Below are 17,022 nucleotides of genomic sequence, written 5' to 3' on the forward strand. Positions count from 1 at the left end.
TTGGCATTTTCTATTTTATTATTCATTATGCTTTTCGCCAATCATACGCCATTTTCGTTGATTTCTATATATTATTTAAAAATGGGATCGAATCTTCCACTACAAAACTTTAGGTGGGTCCTTGTTTTTCTTTCCATGGAATATTCTATTTTTTTGTTATATGTTTCATTAACCATTTCTACTTTTGGTCTCTTTTAACATATTTTTTATTTATCCCCTTTTAATAATTCTATAACTATTGTGCCACCATATTTAACTTCATCATCTACATATTACTTACTTCTAATTTGTTTGTGCTAATCTTCTTTATTTGATTCAAATTTTCATTTTTTTTACATTTATTTTATTATAAAACATGAGAGAAGTTATGATTAAATTTTTTTTATAGTAATTCTTCTATTGAGATTCAAGATTTAAATCTCATTACTCTGCATTATCTATTGTCTTAATTGCTAGTAAAAAATCGGTTACTGTTTGAATTTAATTACTTCTTTTTTTAGGTGAAGAAGATATAGCAACAATCCACGATAAGGGAGAGAATACTAACTGAAAAAATATATATTTTTTCCAAATAAAAACAATAATAAGAGGAAGCTAAAATTGTTATAGCATCAGTAGATTTGTTCTTCTCTTTGGTAATATGACGAAAAAATGTTCCCAAGAGTTTCTAATAGAAATAATGTTCTCTTACCTTTTGTGATGGTTTTGATTTCAGTTGATGAGAACTCCTTTCTACTTAAGAAGTTTACAATTTCCAACACATAAAAAATATACCATTTGAATTAATTTGTGTTTAATCTGTGTTGATTTTTCATGGTTAAGTTACATAAAATACTATTTTCATTTTTGTATTTTTGAAAGAGATTTTAGTTTTAGTATTTTTCGTTTAATATTTTAGAAATCGACTTCAAAAGTAATAATGAATTTTATTGTTAATATTTTAAAAAATGCAAAAAATTCAAAAACTAGTAATTACTTTTTAGATCGGAAAGAACAAGATATGTCTTTATTATATATAGTATGAGAATTATTATTGCAAATAGCTTTATCTGTCATAAATATTTTACTTCTCTAATGTAAAGAGTATTATATTATGTCTTCAAATCAAATGATTAATCACAATAATATATTTAAGGTAAATATTGTATAATATTCACAAGTTACCAAATATATATCTAATACACACCTTTAGACACTCAATTAAGAAAATGGCTCAAAATGAAAATAAATATAAATATTTATATAACTTAATTCATCAGCAATTTTCAACCAAATAAAGACAAAATCATAGTTTAGAAAACTATATAATAAAACCAAAGTAATTTTGGCACATTTGTATGACTTTCGTTCTCCGATTAAAGGTTGGATCTCATACATTAATAATTTGATAATAATTTTTAAGTTCTATTATAATTATTTAAAATAATACTTTTCAAATACTTTGTTTTTGTTTTTTTTTCTAAAAGTAAACGAATCGTTAGTTTATTATATAAAAATAAGATAAGTTTAGTTTTTCTTCTACTTGTTATTGTTTTTAAAAAATACACTAATTTATGATTAACATATCAATTACAATTTTATTTATGGTTTTAATATAATATCAAATTTGGGAGGAATTTAGTAAAATAGAAAGAATATTATTATTGAAATGAAGGGTATGCACAATGTCATAATCAAATTATTCCAAAAGACAATTGAGAATTTTTTACATAATTTTATTGTTTTTGGAATATTTTGGATAAATAGGATAAGGAGGTGAGATATTGTAGCCTCAAATTGTTTTTGATGAAAAATAAATTTAAGAATGTTAAAACCAACAAAATATATTTCTCTCTATGGCAAAATCTACCACTTCTTTGGAGCCAATTGTCTCACATGAGGACTACATAAATTCAAGATATATAAAATTAAAATTTATTTTCATCACTTTTACAAAAAAAAAAAAAAAAGGAAAAAATTAATTAAATTAAAAAAAATTCATATTGTCAACATCCATGGGAAAATGATTGTGATCTTTTTACTTTTATATTTTTTTTGGAGAAATTTAACGTGTGTGTTATTAGAGTATCGTCAATGATGTCGAAAACAATAAATGAGATTATAAGAAAATAAGGTTTCGATGACACTAAAAAATTTAATTTTGTGTATTTTTTCTTCCAGTTGTTGTTGAATCTATACCAATCAAGATAAAAAGTATCAAAAACTTGTTTTAATACACATCGAATAAAATAAAGTTTTGATCCGCTTTAGATATACATTGGTGTGACTTAGAATTAATGAATGAAAATTAATTGATTAAGAAGTTAAAAGTCATTAACTTTGTATCATCCTAGATTATAATATGTGGATTCAAAAGGTCATTTTTGGATTGTAAGAACGTTAAAATGATCCATAATTTGAGAGAGAGTGTATGAGCATGTATGCTCGTGGTGTGTTTAGATTCATTGTTTATCGTCTTTTTATCTTTAAGATACTCATTTTTATCTCTATTATTTTAAAATGTTTGTTTTGGTCTTCTAGTTTTACAAAGTGACAATTTTGATCCTTTCACTTACACTGTTATTTCGGTTTTTTTTTTTTTTTTACAAATATCAATTTACACGTTGAACTATTAGAGTGATATAATTTGAACCATAAACTAATAATTAGATAAATTTAAACCAAATTCCAAACTAATAGTCGTATCAATTTAATCATTTAAACTTTCAATTTTCACAAATGTATAAAGTACAACCCTAATTAAAATAACATTTGAAACGTATTTTAAACAAACTTTTTTTAAAAAGTTAAAACTAAAATAACTTTCTAAACAATACTCCCTTTTGAATTAGGAGGTTATTCCACATCTTTCTCTTGTAGAATAATAACATTGACCAAAAATTTCGACCAATCACGTAGTATATATCACATCGCTAAGTTAAAATCAAAATAACATTTTTTGTTATATACATTGACAATATCAACTAACGTTTCAATTGTATATATAAAATCAAAAACTACTTATTCTCAACAAAGATAAAATCAAACCACACATTTTCACAAATCAAATTGCTTTTGTAGAAAGAGTCAACAAAATTAAGATTCCTTCCCGATATAAATTAAAATAGTTATTTTTAAATATACTAAAATAAACTATCTAGATGGACTTATATTATTTATCGCTAATAGACATTGATAAATGTATATTAGTATCTATTGCTGATACATGTTGACTTTTTGTTATATTTATAAATATTTTAAGCAAATTTATCATTTAAAATAGTTTTAAATTAAAAGAGTCAATATTTTCTATAAAGTTAAACAAGAAAAATTAATAGAATCGATGCTTTGTGGAGATGTTTCGATCTGTTAGAATATTTTGAACAAAATAACAACTCGTAGGGTTAAAATGCCATTTTAGCCTTTATTCTTTGAATTTTGTTCAATTTTAGTCTATCATATACTTTTATATATCTATCTAATTTTAGTACATATATTTTTAATAAATCTTAAATTTAATTACTTGAAAGATTTTTATTTTTATCAAAATTAGTTTAATGGTAATAATAAAATTTAAGGGGAGAAAACTTAATATTTTGAATATGTTTCCAAAACTTAGAGTAAAAAGTGATAATAATATATAATAAAATGTTTTGAGAAATATAAAAGTGTAAACTAATAAACTTATAAGACTTATTTACTTATTAAAAGTAAAAAATGAACTAAAAACGAATAAACTCACAAGCATATCGATGATGATAATATTTTAACAATCCAATTTAAAAAAATTTAGAAGGGTACCAATCAAAAGATATGATAAAGGAATAGTATAGGGAAAAAATAGATGTTGATGAAACATCTATTCGAAATTATGAAAATTTTGAGGTTATGAATACTTTTAATTTTAAACTCTTATAAATCAATCGAGTTATCGTAAACTTTAGTTAGTAGTGATATAGTCTATGTATTTAAATTTTTTGTTCTAACTTAGTAGTAGAACATTAATAAGTTGTTTTGTTTTTTTTTTTCATCAAATTTGCAAGAGTTTAGTTTATATTTAAATTATATCATTAACATTTAATGAAATTTATTATCTATGTAGCAATAAACTAATCCAAGGGCAGATAGTTTCTATTAACTAAATTAAATCTTAGGTGAGTTATTGGGCTTGGAAGCGTGCCTATGCAGAAATTGGGCTCCTCGACCTTCGAGGCCGAGGCTAATACGCAAGGCCCAACTACCCTCCCTTAGCTTAGCCGTTTTTATCTTCTGTTCTTTGGCCTCTGTTTGTTAGATTGATCCTTTTTTTTCTTTATTTAAAATCCCATATAACAATATGCATGTGGACGAAATTTTTGCCTATTGGAAAAAAGTTTTTAGAGACAATTTGTCCATAGGGAAGAGAATAAAGGTATTATTGTTAAGATTCACCTATATCTCGAGCCATTGTAAATCTAGACCGACTTAAATAATCACTAGCGTTATTTAGCCGTTCATTGACAAAATTACAAACGTAACTTTATGATAGGTTGCCTAGGTATGTTCTCGAAATGGAAGAGAGACAACTCGATGAAGAAGGAATGAATATCGTCAAAATTGACTTCAAGTGTGTTTGGATTGACTTTTATGAGTTTATAAACACTGTTCTTTTACTTATAAACGTTTACAAAGTCAATCTAAATTTATTAACTCTCTAAGAATTTTCTCTAAATATCCTTAAGATATAAAATATATGTACAATATGAAACTATACAATTTTAGATGGAAAAATAGGCATTAAGACAATTTTTTTTATTAAAATTATATATGACTTTTTACAAAGTTATTCGAGGGTTGTTTTTTGATTTTGTATGTCAAAATGATCATAGTTCAACTGACATAAAATTTATATTAAAGATAATTAATATACCTTTTTTATGCATACCAAAGTACACATTTTTTTATGCATACCACTCTAATCACGTCCAAAAGCTTTCAAAATATTTTTTATAAAATAAAGTAAAAAAATTTGTTATGCAATAAAGTAAGACTAGACAATTAATGTAAAAAAATAAGTATAGATAGTCTAGAATACACCAAATACATTTGATTCTAAATAATCACATAAACATCTTAGATTTTCATGGAATTGAGATTTAGATTAATGTATTTAGTATTTTTAGTAAGATAAAGATGTCGTAACATTTAGAGATTCATGAATATTCGTCCTTACGTATGATGTCTCATATACAATATAGATATGCCACTCTTTTTATAAAATCCTTGTTGTTTTTGTTTATTTAAGAAAGGTATTCAAATTGAAATACAAATAAATATTTATTTTGTAAACAAAGCTAAAATACATATTATTTGGTTAAGAAAATAATCTATAAAAATAACATAAACAATATTGATTTAACAAAAAGTGTTATATAAGTTCAGAAATAAAATAAAATGAAATATGAATCCGAAGTCTCTTCTAACGGCTAAACTCTAAGGATATATACAAAATTTTCAATAAATTTAACCCTTCACCCCCTCGTCTTGTCCATTGATCGGTCAGTCGGCGGTAAAAATACAAAATGGGCCGAACGGCGGCATCTCTTCCGGTCACTCTCTTCTTCCTCCTCCTTCTCACCGCCCTACCACCCTCCCTCTCCTTCTCCTTCTCCTTCTCCCAATTCAAAACACTATTTTCACTCGCACATTCCCTCATGACTCGCGTCGCCAATCTACGCGCCTCTCGCGGCGACTTCGCTGGCTCGCAACGAGCGAGAAACATTGCCCAAAAGCTCGAACGAGGGCTCGGACTTAGCTTCTGGGGCTCTATCTGGTCCCTTGCATGGGACTACACCAAGAACTACGCCTGGAGGGACCTCCCCTTTTCAGAACTCTACGACGCGGTTCCCGACATGAACGAATTGATTAGGGCCTTTGCGGAGTTGTCTCAGTTGGAATCGGATTTTGCAAGGGCGAATTGGGTATCTCGGAATTACCAATCTGTTCTCAGGGTCTCCAATTCGCTGTTGAAAAGGCTTCTTAAAGTGTTTCGAAAATCGGTACGCTTTTCCTTTGCTTGGAATGTGTTTGTTAAAATGTCTGAATGAAAATTTGAGTATAAAGTAGTGGAATTAATGTTTGATTGATGTTTTTTTTTTTTTTGGGATTGATGGGCAGGGGGCTTGGAGGGAAGTGGTGGAGACAGTTCAAAAGGAAGTGGTGGACGGTGGATTGCTGAAGGATTGTTTGGAGCTGGGCAGTGGCGATTTGAAAGGAATTGTTCAGATTCTCAAGGATTTGGCTTTGAATTTCTATTCCTCCGGCCGTTCTAGTGAACTGTAAGAATCAGAGACCCAATTTTTCCTCTTCGCTCTTAGTTTTGAACAGAATGACATAATTCAAATCTTCCCCCCTCAGTTGTTTCTTACTTATTTTGAGATTTGAACATCAAATGCCACTCCTGATAAGTAATCATTTTTTTTATTAGATAACTTATAGAGCTTTTCAAATTAGGCAGCTCCCGGAAGGATCGTTTTATGATGTGTATAAGAAATGGTGTCATAATCTATTCCAAATATATAAGTAACTTTTCTATCGAATGGATTGGAGTTGTATCAAATGATTTCTTTTGATTTTAACATTGACATAACTTCCTGTGGGAAAGAGTGGTTTTGAATTTCAATCCAAACTAAACTAGTTATTGATAGATCACAAGTCCAAAATGTCAATTATGTTTTGAGATTGAAACTATATAACAAGCTGATATTAAAATTGAAGGAAGCACGTAGTAATTGAAACTTGTTTGGGAGGAGAAGAGGGAGGGATGGACGCTCAAATGTGTCTAACTAGAGAGAATACAAAAAGGTAAAATACGAAAGGTTGGGAGTAGAAGAAAGTTTTATCCTTTGAATTCATGAAATTAATTGTATATTCAATCAACTATGAGTTCAATTGTATAATAAATTCAATCCAAAATGCAAAATGGTTTTTGTCATTTTGATCCTGGTTTTGAAGTTTGAGAATTTTGTTCTTGCTTACATCATCATCGGCCAAAGTTACAAAATCACTTTTAATTCCTTCCTTCACTTGTACTAGTCAATGGTCATTATCTATTGTTCCCTTCTCCAATTGTTATTGGCCATCAGAACATTGTAATGAGCTTGTCAAAAGTAGAGAAGAAAGTTCTGCACTACCTTTTCAAAAAATTTAAATTTAAGAATGTTTAAAATTTAAAGAAAACTCTAAAAATCAAATGTATTTAGTTAGTAATGTAAAATAGGAGTCCGACAACAATAGATCCAATAAAAGAAAAGGAAAAAAAAAACCAATAAAGTTGTACTTGATGTTTTTAGTATTTTTGAAGGTAGATGATAGGTTGGAAAAGTTGATGATGCATTCCTAATATCTTTATAAACCACTTTCTTAAGAAAAATATTTCATGCAAATCTTAAAATGAAAATCACGCTCTATTATCTAATTACAATATTTTTGTTCCATGATCATGTATCGTTGTCTTCACTAGAACTTTTTTCTTGCTCAAATAAGATTCTTTTGTTATAATTTCATTTTTGCAACACACCCTCTAAACTCGCTCGTAATGTCGTCAAATGCATATAGTTAAGAGTCCCGATCTTGAACTAGCCTTGTCTATTGAAACATTATCTATATTATTTTTGTTGACTAGACAAGTATTGATTTGTCAAAATTGACTTTTGAGTTGAGCTCATTTCCTACATTTGCAAAACCTCCCCTACTTTATTTTTGTATAGCTTTCATCTTTGGTTCAAATGAATATTAAGATATATATAGTAGCATTTGCATTTGTTACCCATCGAAGGAATTTATTTGATTGATTCAAACAATCTCTCACTTGTACTACACGTTTCTATTAGCAAATTATTTGTTTCAAACATTTAATGCGCAACCAAATACTATTCGATAAAACAATCTCTATCTAATTTACCCATATCATCCATATTGTATAAACTCTTTTGTGGAATCTGATATTAAAACTTAATTTTTAATTGTCACTATACCAACTTGTAACGACCCAACTCCTTATGCTGAATCGAAGTCATTACTAAATATAGAACAAGTGGTTTAAGTCTAAAAATTTTATCAAAAGCATACGGTTCAAGAAATTCATTTATAAAAGCATAAACATGGTAGTCATGCAAAAATGTAAAAGCGTTCTGAAATCCTACTCGGGCCCTATCTACATAAAAGATAGTGAAAAATAAAAAGTACTCAAACTCAAATGCTAAAATCTGAAATAAGAAATAAGCGGAAGCGGTAGTCCCTATGGCCCTCCTCGGTCTCACTTCGGGTCGCTCGCCAGCTTGCCCTTGCCCTTGCCTCGTCCTCTACCTGAAAACATAAAGTGGAGAGAATGAGTATAAAAATACTCAGTAAGGGACCCACTACTAGTCCCACTAGGTGCCTGTTAACTTCCTGTTAGAGTCCTGATAACTGGTACCCAATCTCTGGCACGTTCCCGAACACGTGCAATCATGCGCTCCCGTAGGAACGTAACTCTGGTCTTCGGTGCCCGGGGACACCTAGGACAGTCGGGATGCGAGGACCCCGTCGAGTCACTCGAGTCATGTCTATCTCATGCTAGACTGGCGTCCCGTCGGACCACACAGTCCTCAGTAGGTGGTGATCCCGAAGGACACCCATGCAGGTACGACTCTAACAGAATCAAGCTAACAGGTACCCTAATTGCAGTATACATACACATGGCATCAGCATATAGCATGTCGCATAAATCATTTCTACACTCTCCGTCCCGACATTCGTCGTAGCCATAATAAATCTTGCCACGCATAACAGGCTATAGCACAACTATATCGTCATTTGCATCATACTAACATTTATTTCAGGCATCATACTGTCAAACTCTCAATATGCAACATAGGGCATACACAGTCTCATACTTCAAACATGAAACTAGTAGTAGAATCTCTTACCTGGAGATCTACTTGTCGAGTCCTAACCGCGAGGCAGTACGCTTTCCAAGCGACGAAGTCCTAACTGTTTAATGAGTCAAAATTGTAAATAGGTCGCCAACGACTAACGGTTCGAGACTAAATTGAAATAACTTACCCTAGAAGGAGGTTGCAGTGCTCGAGCCCCTACTGAAGAAATCCCGCGCTACAGTAATTTCTTGGTCCAAGACGTCCCTTGAGAAAAATAATTGAATTTAGACCCAATTTAATTTAACTAACGTCCGAGCATGGAGTCTTACCGGAAAAACCACAATAATTAAATGGATTACCAAAATTTAGGTGGATGGAGCCAATTTAGTCCTGGCGGCTCGGCTGGAAGAAGACAGGACCGGCTCGGCTCGGTACAGGAAGCTACGCGGGCGGCTCGGCTTGCAACAGGGAGGGGATGCGGCTCGGCTCGCGTCAGCAAGGAGGCGCGGCTCGGCTTGCAGTGCAGGCGGCGCGGCGCGGCTTGCACGCGGGGAGAGCTAGGCACGTGTGGGCACGGGCGCGGGTTCGGTTTCGGGTTCGGGCGAGCGGGCGCGGGGCGGTTCCGGGTTCGGGTTCGGCGGCTGGAGGCGCGCGAGGCTTAGCTGCTGGATTTCAGTCGGCGCGACGGCTGGCTGGCGAACGTTCCGGCTGCGCTGCGTCGGATCTAAGCGGCGCGGCGTGGCTGGCGAACGTTCCGGCTGCGCTGCGTCGGATCTAAGCGGCGCGGCGTGGCTGGGCGTGTGAACGACGGCGTTGCGGACACGGCTTGGCTGAGGAATCGGCTGCGGCTCCTCAGCGTTGGATCGGGGCGTCGCGACGCGGCTGACTGCCCTTCCTCGGATCGACGCGGCGCGGCTGGTTCCGGCTGCAAACACGACTGGCGTGCGTAGCTGATCCTCGGCGTGCGGTGGCTTGACTTGGTTTGATGTCTCCGGCGCGGCTGGGCGTGTGGCGTGGGTAGGCGGCTAGGGTTTCGGCGGCGGCGGCGGCTTAAATGCTTTCTTTCTTCTTTTCTTTTTTTTTTTTTTTTTTTTTGATTTTCTTATGCGCGTCCCGAGGCTGCTTTAAAGAGAGAATTTATCTTTTTTTCTTTTTCCAATTCCTTTAATTAATTAGAAATAACCACCTACCATATCTCCAAATCTTTTGGAATTTACCAATTAACCCCCAACTGGTCCCCACATTTCTCCCTTAACCAACCAACCTTAGTTTTATAAAACTTCCCCAATTATTTCCAAAAAAATACTTATTATCATAAACCAAATGAAGATTTTCAACCTTAATTACTCGAGAATTAAAAAGACAAGGTTCTCCCAAGAAGTTTAAAATTCCCATAACCACACTTAATATTAATATTATTAGTGGTCCAAAATAACAAAGGAAACCGAAAAATGTTGGGCGTTACAATCTTCCCTCCTAAAAAAAAACTTTCGTCCTCGAAAGTTCTAATCCTCGAACAGCTCGGGGTGCTGGGCTCTCATGTCCTCTTCTTTCTCCCACGTTGCCTCTTCCACTCCATGGTTTTGCCAAAGGATTTTGACCAGTGGGATTTCTCGACTGCGAAGCTTCTTGACCTCCCTTGCCAGGACCTCGACAGGCTGCTCCTCGTAGCTCAGATTCTCGCTAACCTGCAGTGGCTCGAAGTCCACCACATGTGTTGGGTCTGCGACATATTTCCTCAGCATGGAGATGTGGAATACGTCGTGCACTGCAGCAAACGATGGGGGTAGCGCCAAGCGGTAAGCCACGGGGCCAATCCGCTCCAATATCTCGAACGGCCCTACAAAGCGTGGACTCAGCTTCCCCTTCTTCGCGAACCTCAGAACACCCTTCATAGGCGCTACCTTCAGAAAGACCATATCTCCCACTTTAAACTCGAGGTCCTTACGTCGTACATCAGCGTAACTCTTCTGTCTGCTCTGGGCTGTCAGCATACGAGCTCGGATCTTCTGTATGGCTGCGTTGGTCGTCTGCACTAACTCGGGGCCTAGCATCCTCTGCTCTCCAACCTCGCCCCAGCAGACAGGGGATCTACAGCACTTGCCATACAGAGCCTCGAACGGTGCCATACCGATAGTAGCCTGGTAGCTGTTGTTATAGGCAAACTCCATCAGATGCAGATGGGAGTCCCAACTTCCTGAAAACTCTAGTACGCAGGCTCGCAGCATGTCTTCTAAAATCTGGTTCAATCTCTCTGTCTGACCATCAGTCTGAGGGTGGAATGCCGTGCTGAAGTCCAACCTTGTACCTAATGCAAGTTGAAGTCCTTTCCAGAACTTCGATGTGAAACGGGCGTCTCTGTCTGAAATGATGGATACGGGTACTCCATGTAGTCTCACAATCTCTGTCATATATAGCTGCCCCCACTTACTGGCAGTGTAAGTGGATTTCCCTGGCACGAAGTGGGCCGACTTCGTGAGTCTGTCGACCACAACCCAGATCACCGTGTAGCCCCTTAGGGTCTTGGGCAGTCCCGTAATAAAATCCATCGACACACTCTCCCACTTCCACCCTGGCACACCCAAGGGTTGCAACAACCCTGCTGGATGCTGCCTAGGTGCCTTCACCTGCTGGCACACCAAGCATCTACTGACAAAGTCTGCCACATCCCTCTTCATGCCCCTCCACCAATAGACACTCCTTAAGTCCTGGTACATCTTCGTACTCCCAGGGTGCATGGTAAACGGGGAACTGTGAGCCTCAGTCAAAAGCTCTGTCTTAACTGCGCTGTCTTCCGGCACACACAGGCGTCCCTCAAACATAAGGCCATCGTCAAAGGATATGGAGAAGCCTTCACCTTGCTCTGTCTCTACCACGCGACGCTTCTCTGCCAAGTAAGGATCATTCAGCTGAGCAGCAATGATCTTTTGCCTCAAGGTTGGCTGAACTGTCAACTGAGCCAACTGTGCGGTAACCTCACCTACTGAGACTGCAATCTCTGCCCTCTCAAAGTCCCTGAGTAAGGGGGTCTGCTTGGTGATTAGCGCTGCTGAATGTGCAACTTTCCTACTTAGCGCATCAGCCACTACATTTGCTTTACCTGGGTGGTATAGGATCTCGCAGTCGTAGTCTTTCACCAACTCAAGCCACCTCCTCTGCCTCATGTTCAACTCCTTCTGGGTGAAGAAGTACTTCAGGCTCTTATGATCGGTGTAAATCTGAATCTTCTCACCGTACAGATAGTGTCTCCATATCTTCAGTGCAAAGACTACAGCTGCCAACTCCAAGTCATGGGTAGGGTAGTTCTGCTCATGGATCTTCAACTGGCGGGAGGCATAAGCAACTACCTTACCCTGCTGCATCAGAACACAGCCCAGTCCCTTCTTGGAGGCGTCACTATAGATTACAAAGTTTCCCGAACCATCGGGCACTGTCAGGACCGGTGCCGTCACTAGCTTCTGTTTGAGCTCCTGAAAGCTCCTCTCGCATGCTGGACTCCAGACAAAAGGGGTTCCCTTCCTGGTCAACTGGGTCAACGGGCTGGCTATACGTGAGAAGTCTTCCACGAACCTCCTGTAGTAACCTGCCAAGCCCAGAAAACTTCGAATTTCACTAACCGTGGACGGTCGAGTCCAGTTGGTCACTGCTTCAATCTTTGCGGGATCTACTGAAACTCCCTCACTGGAAACCACGTGGCCAAGAAACGTCACCTTCCTTAACCAGAATTCACACTTGGAGAACTTGGCATACAACTTGTTGGCTCGAAGGGTCTCCAAAACTTGGTGTAAGTGCTCCTCGTGCTCAGCCTCAGTTTTTGAGTAAATGAGGATGTCGTCAATGAAGACTATGACGAACGAGTCTAGAAACTCCTTAAACACCCTGTTCATCAGATCCATGAATACTGCAGGAGCGTTAGTCAAGCCGAAAGACATCACAACGAATTCGTAATGTCCGTACCTCGATCAAAAGGCCGTCTTGGGGATGTCACCGTCCCTAATCCTCAACTGGTGATAGCCTGATCGCAGGTCGATCTTGGAGAAGACGGTGGCTCCCTGCAACTGATCGAACAGGTCATCAATCCTGGGCAAGGGGTAGCGGTTTTTGACTGTCACCTTGTTCAGCTCTCGGTAGTCAATACAAAGGCGCATTGACCCATCCTTCTTCTTCACGAACAATACTGGGGCTCCCCAAGGCGACACACTGGGCCGGATGAAGCCTTTGTCCAGCAACTCCTGTAACTGGACCTTCAACTCCTTTAGTTCGGCTGGAGCCATTCTGTAAGGGGCCCTCGAGATTGGGGCAGTGCCCGGCTCTAACTCGATAGCGAAGTCTACTTCTCTGGGAGGCGGAAGTCCTGGAAGTTCGTCTGGAAAAACGTCGGGGTACTCTCTTACCACTGGTTCGGAAGATAGGGAAACTTCCGGCTCTCTCACATCCACTACGCTTGCCAAAATACCCCAAGTACCCTGGCTGAGTAGTTTACTAGCCTTCATGGCTGAGATGACCTTGGGTATACATACCATGCCTGCCCCCCTGAATTTGAAACTAGCCTCGGAGGGAGGGTTGAAGACAACTTCCTTGCCATAACAGTCTATATTTGCATGGTTGGCTGATAGCCAATCCATGCCTAGTATCACATCAAAATCCTGCATGTCTAACACTAGCAAGGTCACGTCTAACATACGATTCGCTATCTCTACCCGACATGCCTTTATTTGTTCTTTGGATAACAGGACCTCCCCAGATGGAGTAGAAACCGACAAAACACTACCCAAAGGCTCTACCTCTAAACCCACATGCTGAACGAAAACGGAGGATATAAACGAGTGGGATGACCCAGAGTCAAATAGCACAAAAGCATAGTGCCCCAAAATTGGGAGCGTACCTGTCACCACAGTGCCAGCTCGCTCGGCCTCCTGCCGGGTAGTGGCGAAAACTCTCCCCTGCTGGGCCGCAGAAGGCTGGGGCGGTGTCGTCTCAAAGGGTTTCCGAGGACACATATCAGCAGTGTGCCCCGGCTGTCTGCACCTAAAGCAGACTCCACTTCCAGCCAAGCAACGACCTCCGTGGACTCTCCCGCAGGTAGTACAAGCGGGTAGCTCTCTCAGAGTCCTCCCGGCTGCTGCAAGCTCCCGTCGGTGTCTCTGGAAGACACCTCCTGACCTCAGTGTTCGCTGCGGTGCTACGTCAGGCTGCGTCTCAACCTTTCTCTTCTGTCCCAAGGCTGACCCTCTGCCGGCAGCCTTAGACGCATCGGCTCTCTCAGGCAGGCTCAAATCCAGTGCTATACGTAGTGCATCAGCATGCGTGGCTGGGCGGAGGGCTCTGACAATGCCCTGAAGGTCTAGCCTGAGTCCTCTAACAAATTTCTCCGTCCTGGCAGCCTCATCTCTTACCATATCGGGAGCAAAGCGGGACAGCATATCGAACTCGGCGTCGTACTGCTCCACCGTCATGTCGCCTTGCTCCAAGTTTAGGAACTCTTGCAGCTTGGCGTGCTTCACATTGGCGGAGAAAAACTTAGCATAGAAGTTCTCCTTGAACTGCTCCCATGTTATTTTGCTTACATCGCCCCCTAGCATTCTCTCCGCGGTCTCCCACCAGGCGGTGCCCCTGTCCTCCAAGAAGAAGACTGCACACTGCACCTTCTGGTCTTCTGGGCACTTCATGTACCGGAAAATGGTCTCTATGGACGTCAACCACATTTGGGCCTTTGTGGGGTTGTCCATGGATCCGTCAAAGGTCTTGGGATTATACTTCCTGAAATCCCGTAAGTGTTTCGCCTCGGCCGACAGTTGAACTGGTACTGGTTGAGCTTCCTCAGGGGCTGGAGGAGCGACGGCCTGAGCCTGAACAGGGGCGGCCTGGGCCTGAGCAGGGGCGGCCTCGGCCTGAACAGGGGCGGCCTGGTTCTGCTGGGCGGCAAGGAAAGGCGCCAAAGCAGCTTGCAGCATGTCCTGATAACGCTGCTCCATCGCGGCGAGATCCGCCTGGGTGACCGGTGCGTTTGGGTCGACTGCCGGTGCAACAGGTGGCGCCTCCGGCTGGCCACGACCGGCTCCTCTGCCTCCCCTACCACCTCCTCGGCGTGTACCTCTACGTGGCGGCATTCTCCCTAAAATTCACCAACAAACTTTTCACCACAAGAACTTATCACCCTATATCTAGGTCTTAGACTATTCAGGCAAAATTGTAATCTTAACATTAGCAAGGCTTTAGACATACCTGGCGAGTGCCGAAGGACCGTATTGCCATAGGGTGAAGTAAAAACCAAAAACAAAAATGACTTACATTGTAGGTCAGTCTACAGAACCTAAAACACTGTGCTCTGATACCAACTGTAACGACCCAACTCCTTATGCTGAATCGAAGTCATTACTAAATATAGAACAAGTGGTTTAAGTCTAAAAATTTTATCAAAAGCATACGGTTCAAGAAATTCATTTATAAAAGCATAAACATGGTAGTCATGCAAAAATGTAAAAGCGTTCTGAAATCCTACTCGGGCCCTATCTACATAAAAGATAGTGAAAAATAAAAAGTACTCAAACTCAAATGCTAAAATCTGAAATAAGAAATAAGCGGAAGCGGTAGTCCCTATGGCCCTCCTCGGTCTCACTTCGGGTCGCTCGCCAGCTTGCCCTTGCCCTTGCCTCGTCCTCTACCTGAAAACATAAAGTGGAGAGAATGAGTATAAAAATACTCAGTAAGGGACCCACTACTAGTCCCACTAGGTGCCTGTTAACTTCCTGTTAGAGTCCTGATAACTGGTACCCAATCTCTGGCACGTTCCCGAACACGTGCAATCATGCGCTCCCGTAGGAACGTAACTCTGGTCTTCGGTGCCCGGGGACACCTAGGACAGTCGGGATGCGAGGACCCCGTCGAGTCACTCGAGTCATGTCTATCTCATGCTAGACTGGCGTCCCGTCGGACCACACAGTCCTCAGTAGGTGGTGATCCCGAAGGACACCCATGCAGGTACGACTCTAACAGAATCAAGCTAACAGGTACCCTAATTGCAGTATACATACACATGGCATCAGCATATAGCATGTCGCATAAATCATTTCTACACTCTCCGTCCCGACATTCGTCGTAGCCATAATAAATCTTGCCACGCATAACAGGCTATAGCACAACTATATCGTCATTTGCATCATACTAACATTTATTTCAGGCATCATACTGTCAAACTCTCAATATGCAACATAGGGCATACACAGTCTCATACTTCAAACATGAAACTAGTAGTAGAATCTCTTACCTGGAGATCTACTTGTCGAGTCCTAACCGCGAGGCAGTACGCTTTCCAAGCGACGAAGTCCTAACTGTTTAATGAGTCAAAATTGTAAATAGGTCGCCAACGACTAACGGTTCGAGACTAAATTGAAATAACTTACCCTAGAAGGAGGTTGCAGTGCTCGAGCCCCTACTGAAGAAATCCCGCGCTACAGTAATTTCTTGGTCCAAGACGTCCCTTGAGAAAAATAATTGAATTTAGACCCAATTTAATTTAACTAACGTCCGAGCATGGAGTCTTACCGGAAAAACCACAATAATTAAATGGATTACCAAAATTTAGGTGGATGGAGCCAATTTAGTCCTGGCGGCTCGGCTGGAAGAAGACAGGACCGGCTCGGCTCGGTACAGGAAGCTACGCGGGCGGCTCGGCTTGCAACAGGGAGGGGATGCGGCTCGGCTCGCGTCAGCAAGGAGGCGCGGCTCGGCTTGCAGTGCAGGCGGCGCGGCGCGGCTTGCACGCGGGGAGAGCTAGGCACGTGTGGGCACGGGCGCGGGTTCGGTTTCGGGTTCGGGCGAGCGGGCGCGGGGCGGTTCCGGGTTCGGGTTCGGCGGCTGGAGGCGCGCGAGGCTTAGCTGCTGGATTTCAGTCGGCGCGACGGCTGGCTGGCGAACGTTCCGGCTGCGCTGCGTCGGATCTAAGCGGCGCGGCGTGGCTGGCGAACGTTCCGGCTGCGCTGCGTCGGATCTAAGCGGCGCGGCGTGGCTGGGCGTGTGAACGACGGCGTTGCGGACACGGCTTGGCTGAGGAATCGGCTGCGGCTCCTCAGCGTTGGATCGGGGCGTCGCGACGCGGCTGACTGCCCTTCCTCGGATCGACGCGGCGCGGCTGGTTCCGGCTGCA

The 17,022-nt window shown here is 40.2% G+C and overlaps 2 protein-coding genes across 2 annotated transcripts; one reads left to right on the forward strand and one right to left on the reverse strand.

The window, feature by feature from the left end:
- Positions 1-5,431: 5,431 nt before the first annotated feature.
- LOC103487237 (uncharacterized) lies at positions 5,432-6,577 on the forward strand. The gene is made up of 2 exons (XM_008445495.3): positions 5,432-6,017; positions 6,136-6,577. The coding sequence occupies exons 1-2, from the start codon at positions 5,541-5,543 to the stop codon at positions 6,298-6,300; spliced, it is 642 nt and encodes a 213-aa protein (XP_008443717.2). The 5' UTR covers positions 5,432-5,540; the 3' UTR covers positions 6,301-6,577.
- A 6,257-nt stretch (positions 6,578-12,834) lies between these two features.
- Positions 12,835-16,184, reverse strand: LOC127144491 (uncharacterized). The gene is made up of 2 exons (XM_051080547.1): positions 16,144-16,184; positions 12,835-14,991 (listed from the first exon to the last, which is right to left on the reverse strand). The coding sequence occupies exon 2, from the start codon at positions 14,984-14,986 to the stop codon at positions 12,839-12,841; it is 2,148 nt and encodes a 715-aa protein (XP_050936504.1). The 5' UTR covers positions 14,987-14,991; positions 16,144-16,184; the 3' UTR covers positions 12,835-12,838.
- Positions 16,185-17,022: the final 838 nt, after the last annotated feature.

The sequence above is a fragment of the Cucumis melo genome, chromosome 12 (assembly GCF_025177605.1).
Source record: "Cucumis melo cultivar AY chromosome 12, USDA_Cmelo_AY_1.0, whole genome shotgun sequence".
Classification (NCBI taxonomy): domain Eukaryota; kingdom Viridiplantae; phylum Streptophyta; class Magnoliopsida; order Cucurbitales; family Cucurbitaceae; genus Cucumis; species Cucumis melo.